This window comes from Heterodontus francisci, unplaced genomic scaffold (genome assembly GCF_036365525.1).
Source record: "Heterodontus francisci isolate sHetFra1 unplaced genomic scaffold, sHetFra1.hap1 HAP1_SCAFFOLD_405, whole genome shotgun sequence".
Classification (NCBI taxonomy): Eukaryota; Metazoa; Chordata; class Chondrichthyes; order Heterodontiformes; family Heterodontidae; genus Heterodontus; species Heterodontus francisci.
In genome coordinates, this window is record NW_027141857.1 from 1,016,150 (window position 1) to 1,032,982 (window position 16,833).

Here is a 16,833-nt window from a genome sequence, read left to right on the forward strand (position 1 = left end):
ATCAATCTCACAATCTCTCGCACTAACACACACCTCCTATCAATCTCAGAACCTCTCGCACTGACACACACCACCAATCAATCTCACAACCTCTCGCCCTAACACACACCTCCTATCAATCTCACAATCTCTCGCACTAACACACACCTCCTATCAATCTCACTACATCTCGCACTAACACACACCTCCTATCAATCACACAAAACCTCGCACTAACACACACCTCCTATCAATCTCACAACCTCTCACACTAACACACACCTCCTATCAATCTCACAATCCCTCGCACTAACACACACCTCCTGTCAACCTCACAACCTCTCACACTAACACACACCTCCGATCAATCTCACAATCTCTCGCCCTAACACACACAATTCCTATCAATCTCACAACCGCTCACACTAACACACACCTCCTGTCAACCTCACAACCTCTCACACTAACACACACCTCCGATCAATCTCACAATCTCTCTCACTAACACACACCTCCTATCAATCTCACAACCTCTCACACTAACACACACCTCCGATCAATCTCACAACCTCTCGCACTAACACACACCTCCTATCAATCTCACAATCTCTCGCACTAACGCACACCTCCTATCAATCTCACAACCTTTCGCACTAACACGCGCCTCCTATCAATCTCACAATCTCTCGCACTAACACACACCTCCTATCAATCTCACAATCTCTCCCACTAACACACACCTCCTATCAATCTCACAACCTCTCGCACTAACACACACCTCCTATCAATCTCACAATCTCTCACACTAACACACACCTCCTATCAATCTCACATCCTCTCACACTAACACACACCTCCTATCAATCTCACAATCTCTCGCACTAACACACACCTCCTATCAATCTCACAACCTCTCACACTAACACACACCTCCTATCAATCTCACAACCTCTCACACTAACACACACCTCCTATCAATCTCACAACCTCTCACACTAACACACACCTCCTATCAATCTCACAACCTCTCACACTAACACACACCTCCTATCAATCTCACAATCTCTCTCACTAACACACACCTCCTATCAATCTCACAATCTCTCACACTAACACACACCTCCTATCAATCTCACAACCTCTCGCACTAACACACACCTCCTATCAATCTCACAACCTCTCACACTAACACACACCTCCTATCAATCTCACAACCTCTCACACTAACACACACCTCCTATCAATCTCACAGTCTCTCACACTAACAGACACCTCCTATCAATCTCACAACCTCTCGCACGAACACACACCTCCGATCAATCTCACAATCTCTCTCACTAACACACACCTCCGATCAATCTCATAACCTCTCACACTGAGACACACCTCCTATCAATCTCACAACCTCTCGCACTAACACACACCTCCTATCAATCTTACAGTCTCTCACACCTCCGATCAATCTCACAACCTTTCACACTAAGACACACCTCCTATCAATCTCACAACCTCTCGCACTAACACACACCTCCTATCAATCTCACAATCTCTCGCACTAACACACACCTCCTATCAATCTCACAACCTCTCGCACGAACACACACCTCCAATCAATCTCACAATCTCTCACACTAACACACACCTCCTATCAATCTCACAACCTCTCACACTAACACACACCTCCTATCAATCTCACAATCTCTCGCCCTAACACACACCTCCTGTCAACCTCACAACCTCTCACACTAACACACACCTCCTATCAATCTCACAACCTCTCGCACTAACACACAACTCCTATCAATCTCACAATCTCTCGCACTAACACACACCTCCTATCAATCTCACAACCTCTCACACTAACACACACCTCCTATCAATCTCACAACCTCTCACACTAACACACACCTCCTATCAATCTCACAACCTCTCACACTAACACACACCTCCTATCAATCTCACAATCTCTCTCACTAACACACACCTCCTATCAATCTCACAACCTCTCACCCTAACACACACCTCCTATCAATCTCACAACCTCTCGCACTAACACACACCTCCTATCAATCTCACAACCTCTCACACTAACACACACCTCCTATCAATCTCACAGTCTCTCACACTAACACACACCTCCTATCAATCTCTCAACCTCTCGCACTAACACACACCTCCGATCAATCTCACAATCTCTCTCACTAACACACACCTCCGATCAATCTCACAACCTCTCACACTAAGACACACCTCCTATCAATCTCACAACCTCTCGCACTAACACACACCTCCTATCAATCTCACAATCTCTCCCACTAACACACACCTCCTATCAATCTCACAGTCTCTCACACCTCCTATCAATCTCACAATCCCTCGCACTAACACACACCTCCTATCAATCTCAGAACCTCTCGCACTCACACAAACCTCCCATCAATCTCACAATCTCTCGCACTAACACACACCTCCTATCAATCTCACAATCTCTCACACGAACACAAACCTCCCATCAATCTCACAACCTCTTGCACGAACACACACCTCCTATCAATCTCACAACCTCTCGCACTAACACACACCTCCTGTCAATCTCACAATCTCTCGCACTAACACACACCTCCAATCAATCTCACAACCTCTCGCACTAACACACACCTCCTATCAATCTCACAATCTCTCGCACTAACACACACCTCCTATCAATCTCACAACCTCTCGCACGAACACACACCTCCTATCAATCTCACAATCTCTCGCCCTAACACACACCTCCTATCAATCTCACAATCTCTCGCACTAACACACACCTCCTATCAATCTCACAACCTCTCACACTAACACACACCTCCTATCAATCTCACAACCTCTCGCCCTAACACACACCTCCTAGAAATCTCACAATCTCTCGCACTAACACACACCTCCTATCAATCTCACAACATCTCGCACTAACACACACCTCCTATCAATCTCACAAAACCTCGCACTAACACACACCTCCTATCAATCTCACAACCTCTCACACTAACACACACCTCCTATCAATCTCACAATCCCTCGCACTAACACACACCTCCTATCAATCTCACAACCTCTCACACTAACACACACCTCCGATCAAACTCACAATCTCTCGCCCTAACACACACAATTCCTATCAATCTCACAACCGCTCACACTAACACACACCTCCTGTCAACCTCACAACCTCTCACACTAACACACACCTCCGATCAATCTCACAATCTCTCGCCCTAACACACACAATTCCTATCAATCTCACAACCGCTCACACTAACACACACCTCCTGTCAACCTCACAACCTCTCACACTAACACACACCTCCGATCAATCTCACAATCTCTCTCACTAACACACACCTCCTATCAATCTCACAACCTCTCACACTAACACACACTTCCTATCAATCTCACAACCTCTCACACTAACACACACCTCCTATCAATCTCACAATCTCTCGCACTAACGCACACCTCCTATCAATCTCACAACCTCTCGCACTAACACGCGCCTCCTATCAATCTCACAATCTCTCGCACTAACACACACCTCCTATCAATCTCACAATCTCTCCCACTAACACACACCTCCTATCAATCTCACAACCTCTCGCACTAACACACACCTCCTATCAATCTCACAATCTCTCACACTAACACACACTTCCTATCAATCTCACATCCTCTCACACTAACACACACCTCCTATCAATCTCACAACCTCTTGCACTAACACACACCTCCTATCAATCTCACAACCTCTCGCACTAACACACACCTCCTATCAATCTCACATCCTCTCACACTAACACACACCTCCTATCAATCTCACAACCTCTCACACTAACACACACCTCCTATCAATCTCACAACCTCTTGCACTAACACACACCTCCTATCAATCTCACAACCTCACACACTAACACACACCTCCTATCAATCTCACAACCTCTCACACTAACACACACCTCCTATCAATCTCACAACCTCTCACACCTCCTATCAATCTCACAGTCTATCACACTAACACACACCTCCTATCAATCTCACAATCTCTCACACTAACACACACCTCCTATCAATCTCACAACCTCTCACACTAACACACACCTCCTATCAATCTCACAGTCTATCACACTAACACACACCTCCTATCAATCTCACAAACTCTCACACTAACACACACCTCCTATCAATCTCACAATCTCTCGCACTAACACACACCTCCTATCAACCTCACAACCTCTCGCACTAACACACACCTCCCATCAATCTCACAATCTCTCGCACTAACACACACCTCCCATCAATCTCACAATCTCTCACACTAACACACACCTCCTATCAATCTCACAATCTCTCACACTAACGCACACCTCCTATCAATCTCACAATCTCTCACACTAACACACCTCCTATCAATCTCACAATCTCTCACACTAACACACACCTCCTATCAATCTCACAATCTCTCACACTAACACACACCTCCTATCAATCTCACAACCTCTCGCACTAACACACACCTCCTATCAATCTCACAATCTCTCACACTAACGCACACCTCCTATCAATCTCACAGTCTCTCACACTAACACACACCTCCTATCAATCTCACAATCTCTCGCACTAACACACACCTCCCATCAATCTCACAATCTCTCACACTAACACACACCTCCTATCAATCTCACAACCTCTCGCACTAACACACACCTCCTATCAATCTCACAATCTCTCACACTAACACACACCTCCTATCAATCTCACAATCTCTCACACTGACACACACGTCCTATCAATCTCACAATCTCTCACACTAACACACACCTCCTATCAATCTCACAACCTCTCACACTAACACACACCTCCTATCAATCTCACAGTCTATCACACTAACACACACCTCCTATCAATCTCACAATCTCTCGCACTAACACACACCTCCTATCAATCTCACAATCTCTCACACTAACGCACACCTCCTATCAATCTCACAACCTCTCGCACTAACACACACCTTCTATCAATCTCACAATCTCTCGCACTGACACACACGTCCTATCAATCTCACAATCTCTCACACTAACGCACACCTCCTATCAATCTCACAACCTCTCGCACTAACACACACCTCCCATCAATCTCACAATCTCTCACACTAACACACACCTCCTATCAATCTCACAGTCTCTCACACTAACACACACCTCCTATCAATCTCACAATCTCTCGCACTAACACACACCTCCCATCAATCTCACAATCTCTCGCACTAACACACACCTCCTATCAATCTCAATCTCTCAATCTCTCGCACTAACACACACCTCCCATCAATCTCACAATCTCTCACACTAACACACACCTCCTATCAATCTCACAATCTCTCACACTAACACACACCTCCTATCAATCTCACAACCTCTCACACTAACACACACCTCCTATCAATCTCACAATCTCTCGCACTAACACACACCTCCCATCAATCTCACAATCTCTCGCACTAACACACACCTCCTATCAATCTCAATCTCTCAATCTCTCGCACTAACACACACCTCCCATCAATCTCAAAATCTCTCACACTAACACACACCTCCTATCAATCTCACAATCTCTCACACTAACACACACCTCCTATCAATCTCACAACCTCTCACACTAACACACACCTTCTATCAATCTCACAATCTCTCGCACTGACACACACGTCCTATCAATCTCACAATCTCTCACACTAATGCACACCTCCTATCAATCTCACAACCTCTCGCACTAACACACATTTCCTATCAATCTCACAGTCTCTCACACTAACACACACCTCCTATCATTAGAACATTACAGCGCAGTACAGGCCCTTCGACCCTCGATGTTGCGCCGACCTGTGAAACCATCTGACCTACACTATTCCATTTTCATCCATATGTCTATCCAGTGACCACTTAAATGCCCTTAAATTTGGCGAGTCTACTACTGTTGCAGGCAGGGCGTTCCACGCCCCTACTACTCTCTGCGTAAAGAAACTACCTCTGACATCTGTCCTATATCTATCACCCCTCAACTTAAAGCTATGTCCCCTCGTGTTTGCCATCATCATCCGAGGAAAAAGACTCTCACTATCCACCCTATCTAACCCTCTGATTATCTTATATGTCTCTATTAATTCACCTCTCCTCCTCCTTCTCTCTAACGAAAACAACCCCAAGTCCCTCAGCCTTTCCTCATAAGACCTTCCCTCCATACCAGGCAACATCCTAGTAAATCTCCTCTGCACCCTTTCCAAAGCTTCCACATCCTTCCTATAATGCGGTGACCAGAACTGCACGCAATACTCCAGGTGCAGTCTCACCAGAGTTTTGTACAGCTGCAGCATGACATCGTGGCTCCGAAACTCGATCCCCCTACTAATAAAAGCTAACACACCATATGCCTTCTTAACAGCCCTATTAACCTGGGTAGCAACTTTCAGGGATTTATGTACCTGGACACCAAGATCTCTCTGCTCATCTACACTACCAAGAATCTTCCCATTAGCCCAGTACTCTGCATTGCTGTTACTCCTTCCAAAGTGAATCACCTCACACTTCTCCGCATTAAACTCCATTTGCCATCTCTCAGCCCAGCTCTGCAGCCTATCTATGTCCCAGCCTATCAATCTCACAACCTCTCGCACTAACACACACCTGCTATCAATCTCACAATCTCTCTCACTAACACACACCTCCTATCAATCTCACAATCTCTCGCACTAACACACACCTCCTATCACAGTCATACAATCTCTCACACTAACACACTCCTCCTATCACCGTCCCACAATCTCTCACATTAACACACACAACCAATCACAGCCTCACAATCTCTTGCACTAACACATACCTCCTTTCACTGCCTCACAATCTCTCGCACTAACACACACCTCCTATCAATCTCACAACCTCTCACACTAACACACACCTCCCATCAATCTCACAATCTCTCACACTAACACACACCTCCTATCAATCTCACAACCTCTCACACTAACACACACCTCCTATCAATCTCACAACCGCTCACACTAACACACACCTCATATCAATCTCACAACCTCTCGCACTAACACACACCTCCTATCAATCTCACAACCTCTCGCACTAACACACACCTCCTATCAATCTCACAATCTCTCGCACTAACACACACCTCCTATCACAGTCTCACAATCTCTCACACTAACACACTCCTCCTATCACCGTCCCACAATCTCTCACATTAACACACACATCCAATCACAGCCTCACAATCTCTTGCACTAACACATACCTCCTTTCACTGCCTCACAATCTCTCGCACTAACACACACCTCTTATCACAGTGTCGCAATCGCTTGCACTAACACATACCTCCTTTCAGTGTCTCACAATCTCTCGCACTAACTCACACCACCTCTAACAGTCTCACACACTCTCGCACTACCAAACACCACCTATCACATGCTCACACTCTCTCGCACGAACACACACCACCTATCGCAGTCTCACAATCTCTCGCACTAACACACACCTCTTATCACAGTCTCACAATCTCTCGCACTAACACAAACCACCTATCACAGCTTCACAATCTCTCGCACTAACACACACCTCCTATCACAGCCTCACAATCTCACGCACTAACACACTCCTCCGATCACAGTCCCACAATCTCTCACATTAACACACACATCCAATCACAGCCTCACAATCTCTTGCACTAACACACAGCTCGTATCAAAGCCTCACAATCTCTCGCACTAACTCACACCACCTCTAACAGTCTCACACACTCTCGCACTACCAAACACCACCTATCACATGCTCACACTCTCTCGCACGAACACACACCACCTATCGCAGTCTCACAATCTCTCGCACTAACACACACCTCTTATCACAGTCTCACAATCTCTCGCACTAACACAAACCACCTATCACAGCTTCACAATCTCTCACATTAACACACACATCCAATCACAGCCTCACAATCTCTTGCACTAACACACAACTCGTATCAAAGCCTCACATTCTCTCGCACTAACACACACATCCTATCACAGTCTCACAATCTTTCGCACTAACACACACCTCTTATCACAGTCTCACAATCTCTTGCACTAACACACACATCCAATCAGTCTCACAAGATCTCGCACTAACACACACCTCCTATCAAAGCCTCACAATCTCTCGCACTAACACACACCTCTATCACAGTGTCACAATCTCTTGCACTAACACATACCTCCTTTCACTGTCTCACAATCTCTCGCACTAACACACACCTCTTATCACAGTCTCACAATCTCTTGCACTAACACACACATCCAATCAGTCTCACAAGCTCTCGCACTAACACACACCTCCTATCAAAGCCTCACAATCTCTCGCACTAACACACACCTCTTATCAGTGTCACAATCTCTCGCACTAACACACTCCTCCCGCCACACTCTCACAATCTCTCGCACTAACACACTCCTCCCGCCACACTCTCACAATCTCTCACACTAACACACACCTCCTATCAATCTCACAACCTCTTGCACTAACACACACCTCCTATCAATCTCACAACCTCACACACTAACACACACCTCCTATCAATCTCACAACCTCTCACACTAACACACACCTCCTATCAATCTCACAATCTCTCCCACTAACACACACCTCCTATCAATCTCACAGTCTCTCACACCTCCTATCAATCTCACAATCCCTCGCACTAACACACACCTCCTATCAATCTCACAACCTCTTGCACTAACACACACCTCCTATCAATCTCACAACCTCACACACTAACACACACCTCCTATCAATCTCACAATCTCTCCCACTAACACACACCTCCTATCAATCTCACAGTCTCTCACACCTCCTATCAATCTCACAATCCCTCGCACTAACACACACCTCCTATCAATCTCAGAACCTCTCGCACTCACACAAACCTCCCATCAATCTCACAATCTCTCGCACTAACACACACCTCCTATCAATCTCACAATCTCTCACACGAACACAAACCTCCCATCAATCTCACAACCTCTTGCACGAACACACACCTCCTATCAATCTCACAACCTCTCGCACTAACACACACCTCCTGTCAATCTCACAATCTCTCGCACTAACACACACCTCCAATCAATCTCACAACCTCTCGCACTAACACACACCTCCTATCAATCTCACAATCTCTCGCACTAACACACACCTCCTATCAATCTCACAACCTCTCGCACGAACACACACCTCCTATCAATCTCACAATCTCTCGCCCTAACACACACCTCCTATCAATCTCACAATCGCTCGCACTAACACACACCTCCTATCAATCTCACAACCTCTCACACTAACACACACCTCCTATCAATCTCACAATCTCTCGCACTAACACACACCTCCTATGAATCTCACAACCTCTCGCACCAACACACACCTATCAATCTCACAACCGCTCACACTAACACACACCTCCTTTTCATCTCACAACTTCTCACATTAACACACACCTCCTATCAATCTCACAATCTCTCGCACTAACACACACCTCCTATGAATCTCACAACCTCTCGCCCTAACACACACCTCCTATCAATCTCACAATCTCTCGCACTAACACACACCTCCTATCAATCTCAGAACCTCTCGCACTGACACACACCACCAATCAATCTCACAACCTCTCGCCCTAACACACACCTCCTATCAATCTCACAATCTCTCGCACTAACACACACCTCCTATCAATCTCACAACATCTCGCACTAACACACACCTCCTATCAATCTCACAAAACCTCGCACTAACACACACCTCCTATCAATCTCACAACCTCTCACACTAACACACACCTCCTATCAATCTCACAACCTCTTGCACTAACACACACCTCCTATCAATCTCACAACCTCTCGCACTAACACACACCTCCTATCAATCTCACATCCTCTCACACTAACACACACCTCCTATCAATCTCACAACCTCTCACACTAACACACACCTCCTATCAATCTCACAACCTCTTGCACTAACACACACCTCCTATCAATCTCACAACCTCACACACTAACACACACCTCCTATCAATCTCACAATCTCTCACACTAACACACACCTCCTATCAATCTCACAACCTCTCACACTAACACACACCTCCTATCAATCTCACAATCTCTCGCACTAACACACACCTCCTATCAACCTCACAACCTCTCGCACTAACACACACCTCCCATCAATCTCACAATCTCTCGCACTAACACACACCTCCCATCAATCTCACAATCTCTCACACTAACACACACCTCCTATCAATCTCACAATCTCTCACACTAACGCACACCTCCTATCAATCTCACAATCTCTCACACTAACACACCTCCTATCAATCTCACAATCTCTCACACTAACACACACCTCCTATCAATCTCACAATCTCTCACACTAACACACACCTCCTATCAATCTCACAATCTCTCACACTAACACACACCTCCTATCAACCTCACAACCTCTCGCACTAACACACACCTCCTATCAATCTCACAATCTCTCACACTAACGCACACCTCCTATCAATCTCACAGTCTCTCACACTAACACACACCTCCTATCAATCTCACAATCTCTCGCACTAACACACACCTCCCATCAATCTCACAATCTCTCACACTAACACACACCTCCTATCAATCTCACAACCTCTCGCACTAACACACACCTCCTATCAATCTCACAATCTCTCACACTAACACACACCTCCTATCAATCTCACAATCTCTCACACTGACACACACGTCCTATCAATCTCACAATCTCTCACACTAACACACACCTCCTATCAATCTCACAACCTCTCACACTAACACACACCTCCTATCAATCTCACAGTCTATCACACTAACACACACCTCCTATCAATCTCACAATCTCTCGCACTAACACACACCTCCTATCAATCTCACAATCTCTCACACTAACGCACACCTCCTATCAATCTCACAACCTCTCGCACTAACACACACCTCCCATCAATCTCACAATCTCTCACACTAACACACACCTCCTATCAATCTCACAGTCTCTCACACTAACACACACCTCCTATCAATCTCACAATCTCTCGCACTAACACACACCTCCCATCAATCTCACAATCTCTCGCACTAACACACACCTCCTATCAATCTCAATCTCTCAATCTCTCGCACTAACACACACCTCCCATCAATCTCACAATCTCTCACACTAACACACACCTCCTATCAATCTCACAATCTCTCACACTAACACACACCTCCTATCAATCTCACAACCTCTCACACTAACACACACCTCCTATCAATCTCACAACCTCTCACACTAACACACACCTCCTATCAATCTCACAATCTCTCGCACTAACACACACCTCCCATCAATCTCACAATCTCTCGCACTAACACACACCTCCTATCAATCTCAATCTCTCAAACTCTCGCACTAACACACACCTCCCATCAATCTCTCAATCTCTCACACTAACACACACCTCCTATCAATCTCACAATCTCTCACACTAACACACACCTCCTATCAATCTCACAACCTCTCACACTAACACACACCTTCTATCAATCTCACAATCTCTCGCACTGACACACACGTCCTATCAATCTCACAATCTCTCACACTAACGCACAGCTCCTATCAATCTCACAACCTCTCGCACTAACACACACCTCCCATCAATCTCACAATCTCTCACACTAACACACACCTCCTATCAATCTCACAGTCTCTCACACTAACACACACCTCCTATCAATCTCACAATCTCTCGCACTAACACACACCTCCCATCAATCTCACAATCTCTCGCACTAACACACACCTCCTATCAATCTCAATCTCTCAATCTCTCGCACTAACACACACCTCCCATCAATCTCACAATCTCTCACACTAACACACACCTCCTATCAATCTCACAATCTCTCACACTAACACACACCTCCTATCAATCTCACAACCTCTCACACTAACACACACCTCCTATCAATCTCACAATCTCTCGCACTAACACACCTCCCATCAATCTCACAATCTCTCGCACTAAGACACACCTCCTATCAATCTCAATCTCTCAATCTCTCGCACTAACACACACCTCCCATCAATCTCAAAATCTCTCACACTAACACACACCTCCTATCAATCTCACAATCTCTCACACTAACACACACCTCCTATCAATCTCACAACCTCTCACACTAACACACACCTTCTATCAATCTCACAATCTCTCGCACTGACACACACGTCCTATCAATCTCACAATCTCTCTCACTAACGCACACCTCCTATCAATCTCACAACCTCTCGCACTAACACACATTTCCTATCAATCTCACAGTCTCTCACACTAACACACACCTCCTATCATTAGAACATTAGAACATTACAGCGCAGTACAGGCCCTTCGACCCTCGATGTTGCGCCGACCTGTGAAACCATCTGACCTACACTATTCCATTTTCATCCATATGTCTATCCAATGACCACTTAAATGCCCTTAAATTTGGCGAGTCTACTACTGTTGCAGGCAGGGCGTTCCACGCCCCTACTACTCTCTGCGTAAAGAAACTACCTCTGACATCTGTCCTATATCTATCACCCCTCAACTTAAAGCTATGTCCCCTCGTGTTTGCCATCATCATCCGAGGAAAAAGACTCTCACTATCCACCCTATCTAACCCTCTGATTATCTTATATGTCTCTATTAATTCACCTCTCCTCCTCCTTCTCTCTAACGAAAACAACCCCAAGTCCCTCAGCCTTTCCTCATAAGACCTTCCCTCCATACCAGGCAACATCCTAGTAAATCTCCTCTGCACCCTTTCCAAAGCTTCCACATCCTTCCTATAATGCGGTGACCAGAACTGCACGCAATACTCCAGGTGCGGTCTCACCAGAGTTTTGTACAGCTGCAGCATGACATCGTGGCTCCGAAACTCGATCCCCCTACTAATAAAAGCTAACACACCATATGCCTTCTTAACAGCCCTATTAACCTGGGTAGCAACTTTCAGGGATTTATGTACCTGGACACCAAGATCTCTCTGCTCATCTACACTACCAAGAATCTTCCCATTAGCCCAGTACTCTGCATTGCTGTTACTCCTTCCAAAGTGAATCACCTCACACTTCTCCGCATTAAACTCCATTTGCCATCTCTCAGCCCAGCTCTGCAGCCTATCTATGTCCCAGCCTATCAATCTCACAACCTCTCGCACTAACACACACCTGCTATCAATCTCACAATCTCTCTCACTAACACACACCTCCTATCAATCTCACAATCTCTCGCACTAACACACACCTCCTATCACAGTCATACAATCTCTCACACTAACACACTCCTCCTATCACCGTCCCACAATCTCTCACATTAACACACACAACCAATCACAGCCTCACAATCTCTTGCACTAACACATACCTCCTTTCACTGCCTCACAATCTCTCGCACTAACACACACCTCTTATCACAGTGTCGCAATCGCTTGCACTAACACATACCTCCTTTCAGTGTCTCACAACCTCTCGCACTAACACACACCTCCTATCAATCTCACAACCTCTCACACTAACACACACCTCCCATCAATCTCACAATCTCTCACACTAACACACACCTCCTATCAATCTCACAACCTCTCACACTAACACACACCTCCTATCAATCTCACAACCGCTCACACTAACACACACCTCATATCAATCTCACAACCTCTCGCACTAACACACACCTCCTATCAATCTCACAACCTCTCGCACTAACACACACCTCCTATCAATCTCACATTCTCTCTCACTAACACACACCTCCTATCAATCTCACAATCTCTCGCACTAACACACACCTCCTATCACAGTCTCACAATCTCTCACACTAACACACTCCTCCTATCACCGTCCCACAATCTCTCACATTAACACACACATCCAATCACAGCCTCACAATCTCTTGCACTAACACATACCTCCTTTCACTGCCTCACAATCTCTCGCACTAACACACACCTCTTATCACAGTGTCGCAATCGCTTGCACTAACACATACCTCCTTTCAGTGTCTCACAATCTCTCGCACTAACTCACACCACCTCTAACAGTCTCACACACTCTCGCACTACCAAACACCACCTATCACATGCTCACACTCTCTCGCACGAACACACACCACCTATCGCAGTCTCACAATCTCTCGCACTAACACACACCTCTTATCACAGTCTCACAATCTCTCGCACTAACACAAACCACCTATCACAGCTTCACAATCTCTCGCACTAACACACACCTCCTATCACAGCCTCACAATCTCACGCACTAACACACTCCTCCGATCACAGTCCCACAATCTCTCACATTAACACACACATCCAATCACAGCCTCACAATCTCTTGCACTAACACACAACTCGTATCAAAGCCTCACATTCTCTCGCACTAACACACACATCCTATCACAGTCTCACAATCTTTCGCACTAACACACACCTCCTATCAAAGCCTCACAATTTCTCGCACTAACACACACCTCTTATCACAGTCTCACAATCTCTTGCACTAACACACACATCCAATCAGTCTCACAAGCTCTCGCACTAACACACACCTCCTATCAAAGCCTCACAATCTCTCGCACTAACACACACCTCTATCACAGTGTCACAATCTCTTGCACTAACACATACCTCCTTTCACTGTCTCACAATCTCTCGCACTAACACACACCTCTTATCACAGTCTCACAATCTCTTGCACTAACACACACATCCAATCAGTCTCACAAGCTCTCGCACTAACACACACCTCCTATCAAAGCCTCACAATCTCTCGCACTAACACACACCTCTTATCAGTGTCACAATCTCTCGCACTAACACACTCCTCCCGCCACACTCTCACAATCTCTCGCACTAACACACTCCTCCCGCCACACTCTCACAATCTCTCGCACTAACACACAACTCTTATCAGTCTCAAAATCTCTCGCACTAACACATACCTCCTTTCACTGTCTCACAATCTCTCACTCTAACACACACCTCCTATCACAGTCTCACAATCTCTCGCACTAACACACACATCCAATTACAGTCTCACAAGCTCTCGCACTAACACACACCTCTTATCACAGTCTCACAATCTCTTGCACTAACACATACCTCCTTTCACTGTCTCACAATCTCTCGCACTAACACACACCTATCACAGCCTCACAATCTCTTGCACTAACACACACCACCTATCACAGCCTCACAATCTCTCACACTCACATATACCTCCTATCAGCCTCACAATCTCTCGCACTAACACACACCACCTATCACAGCCTCACAATCTCTTGCACTAACACACACCACCTATCACAGCCTCACAATCTCTTGTATTAACACACACCTCCTATCACAGTCTCACAATCTCGCACTAACACACACCTCATCACAGTGTCACAATCTCTCGCACTAACACACATCTCCCGCCACAGTCTCACAATCTCTCGCACTAACACACACCTCATCACAGTGTCACAATCTCTCGCACTAACACACACCTCATCACAGTGTCACAATCTCTCGCACTAACAGACACCTCCTGCCAGTCTCACAGTCTCTTGCACTAACACATGGTGGAGACAATGTCAACTCAGGCAGAAGACTGAAACTTCAGGAGCCTCACCTCTACCTCCTCCTTGTGTTCCTCCATCACCGGCAGTGTCAGGTGTTCATCAATAACATAGTCCAGAAGATCATCCGGTCCAGTCGCCACGTACGAGCCCGACATGGAGGAGATGGTGTCAGTGCTGACCTGGGAGGAGGCCATTGACATCACAGATTGTGCCAGACTACTGCTGGCATCTGGTGGATTGAGAGAGGCCATGACAGGGTCAGAGAGAGAGAGATAGAGAGAGAGATAGAGAAACAGAGCGGGAGTGACAGAGCGAGAGAGTGACAGAGAGAGAAAGAGAGAGAGAGAGACAGACGTAGAGAGAGAGAGAGAGACAGAGAGAGAGAGACAGAGAGTGACAGAGAGAGAGAGTGACAGACAGAGAGAGAGTGACAGAGAGAGAGAGAGAGAGAGAGACAGAGAGAGACAGAGAGAGAGACAGAGAGAGAGACAGAGAGAGAGGGAGACCAGAGGGAGACAGAGAGAGGGACACAGAGAGAGACAGAGGCATAGACAAACAGAGAGGAAGGGAGTAAAAAACAGAGAGATAGAGAGAGAGAAAGACAGAGAGTGACAGAGAGAGTGACAGACAGAGAGAGAGAGTGACAGAGAGAGAGAGAAAGAGAGAGAGAGAGAAAGAGAGAGAGAGAGACAGAGAGAGAGAGAGTGACAGAGAGAGAGAGAAAGAGAGAGAGAGAGAGACAGAGAGAGAGACAGAGAGAGAGACAGAGAGTGACAGAGAGAGAGAGTGACAGACAGAGAGAGAGAGTGACAGAGAGAGAGAAAGAGACACAGAGAGAGAGAGAGGCAGAGAGAGAGAGAGTGACAGAGAGAGAGAGAAAGAGAGAGAAAGAGAGAGAGAGAGAGAGACAGAGAGAGTGACAGAGAGAGAGAGAAAGAGACAGAGAAAGAGAGAGAGAGACAGAGAGAGTGACAGAGAGAGAGGGAGACCAGAGGGAGACACAGAGAGAGACAGAGGCATAGACAAACAGAGAGGAAGGGAGTAAAAAACAGAGAGATAGAGAGCAGTATCAGATCAGTCAGAGATAAGTAAATATATCAGAAACAC

At 46.0% G+C, this 16,833-nt stretch overlaps 1 protein-coding gene across 1 annotated transcript in view; it reads right to left on the bottom strand.

The window, feature by feature from the left end:
- LOC137365572 (E3 ubiquitin ligase RNF157-like) overlaps positions 1-16,833 on the bottom strand; it is a 455,910-nt gene that overhangs the window by 211,084 nt on the left and 227,993 nt on the right. The window contains exon 15 of the mRNA XM_068027950.1: positions 15,777-15,955. Coding sequence (XP_067884051.1) covers positions 15,777-15,955 — 179 coding nt within the window. The remainder of the gene's footprint in view (positions 1-15,776; positions 15,956-16,833) is intronic.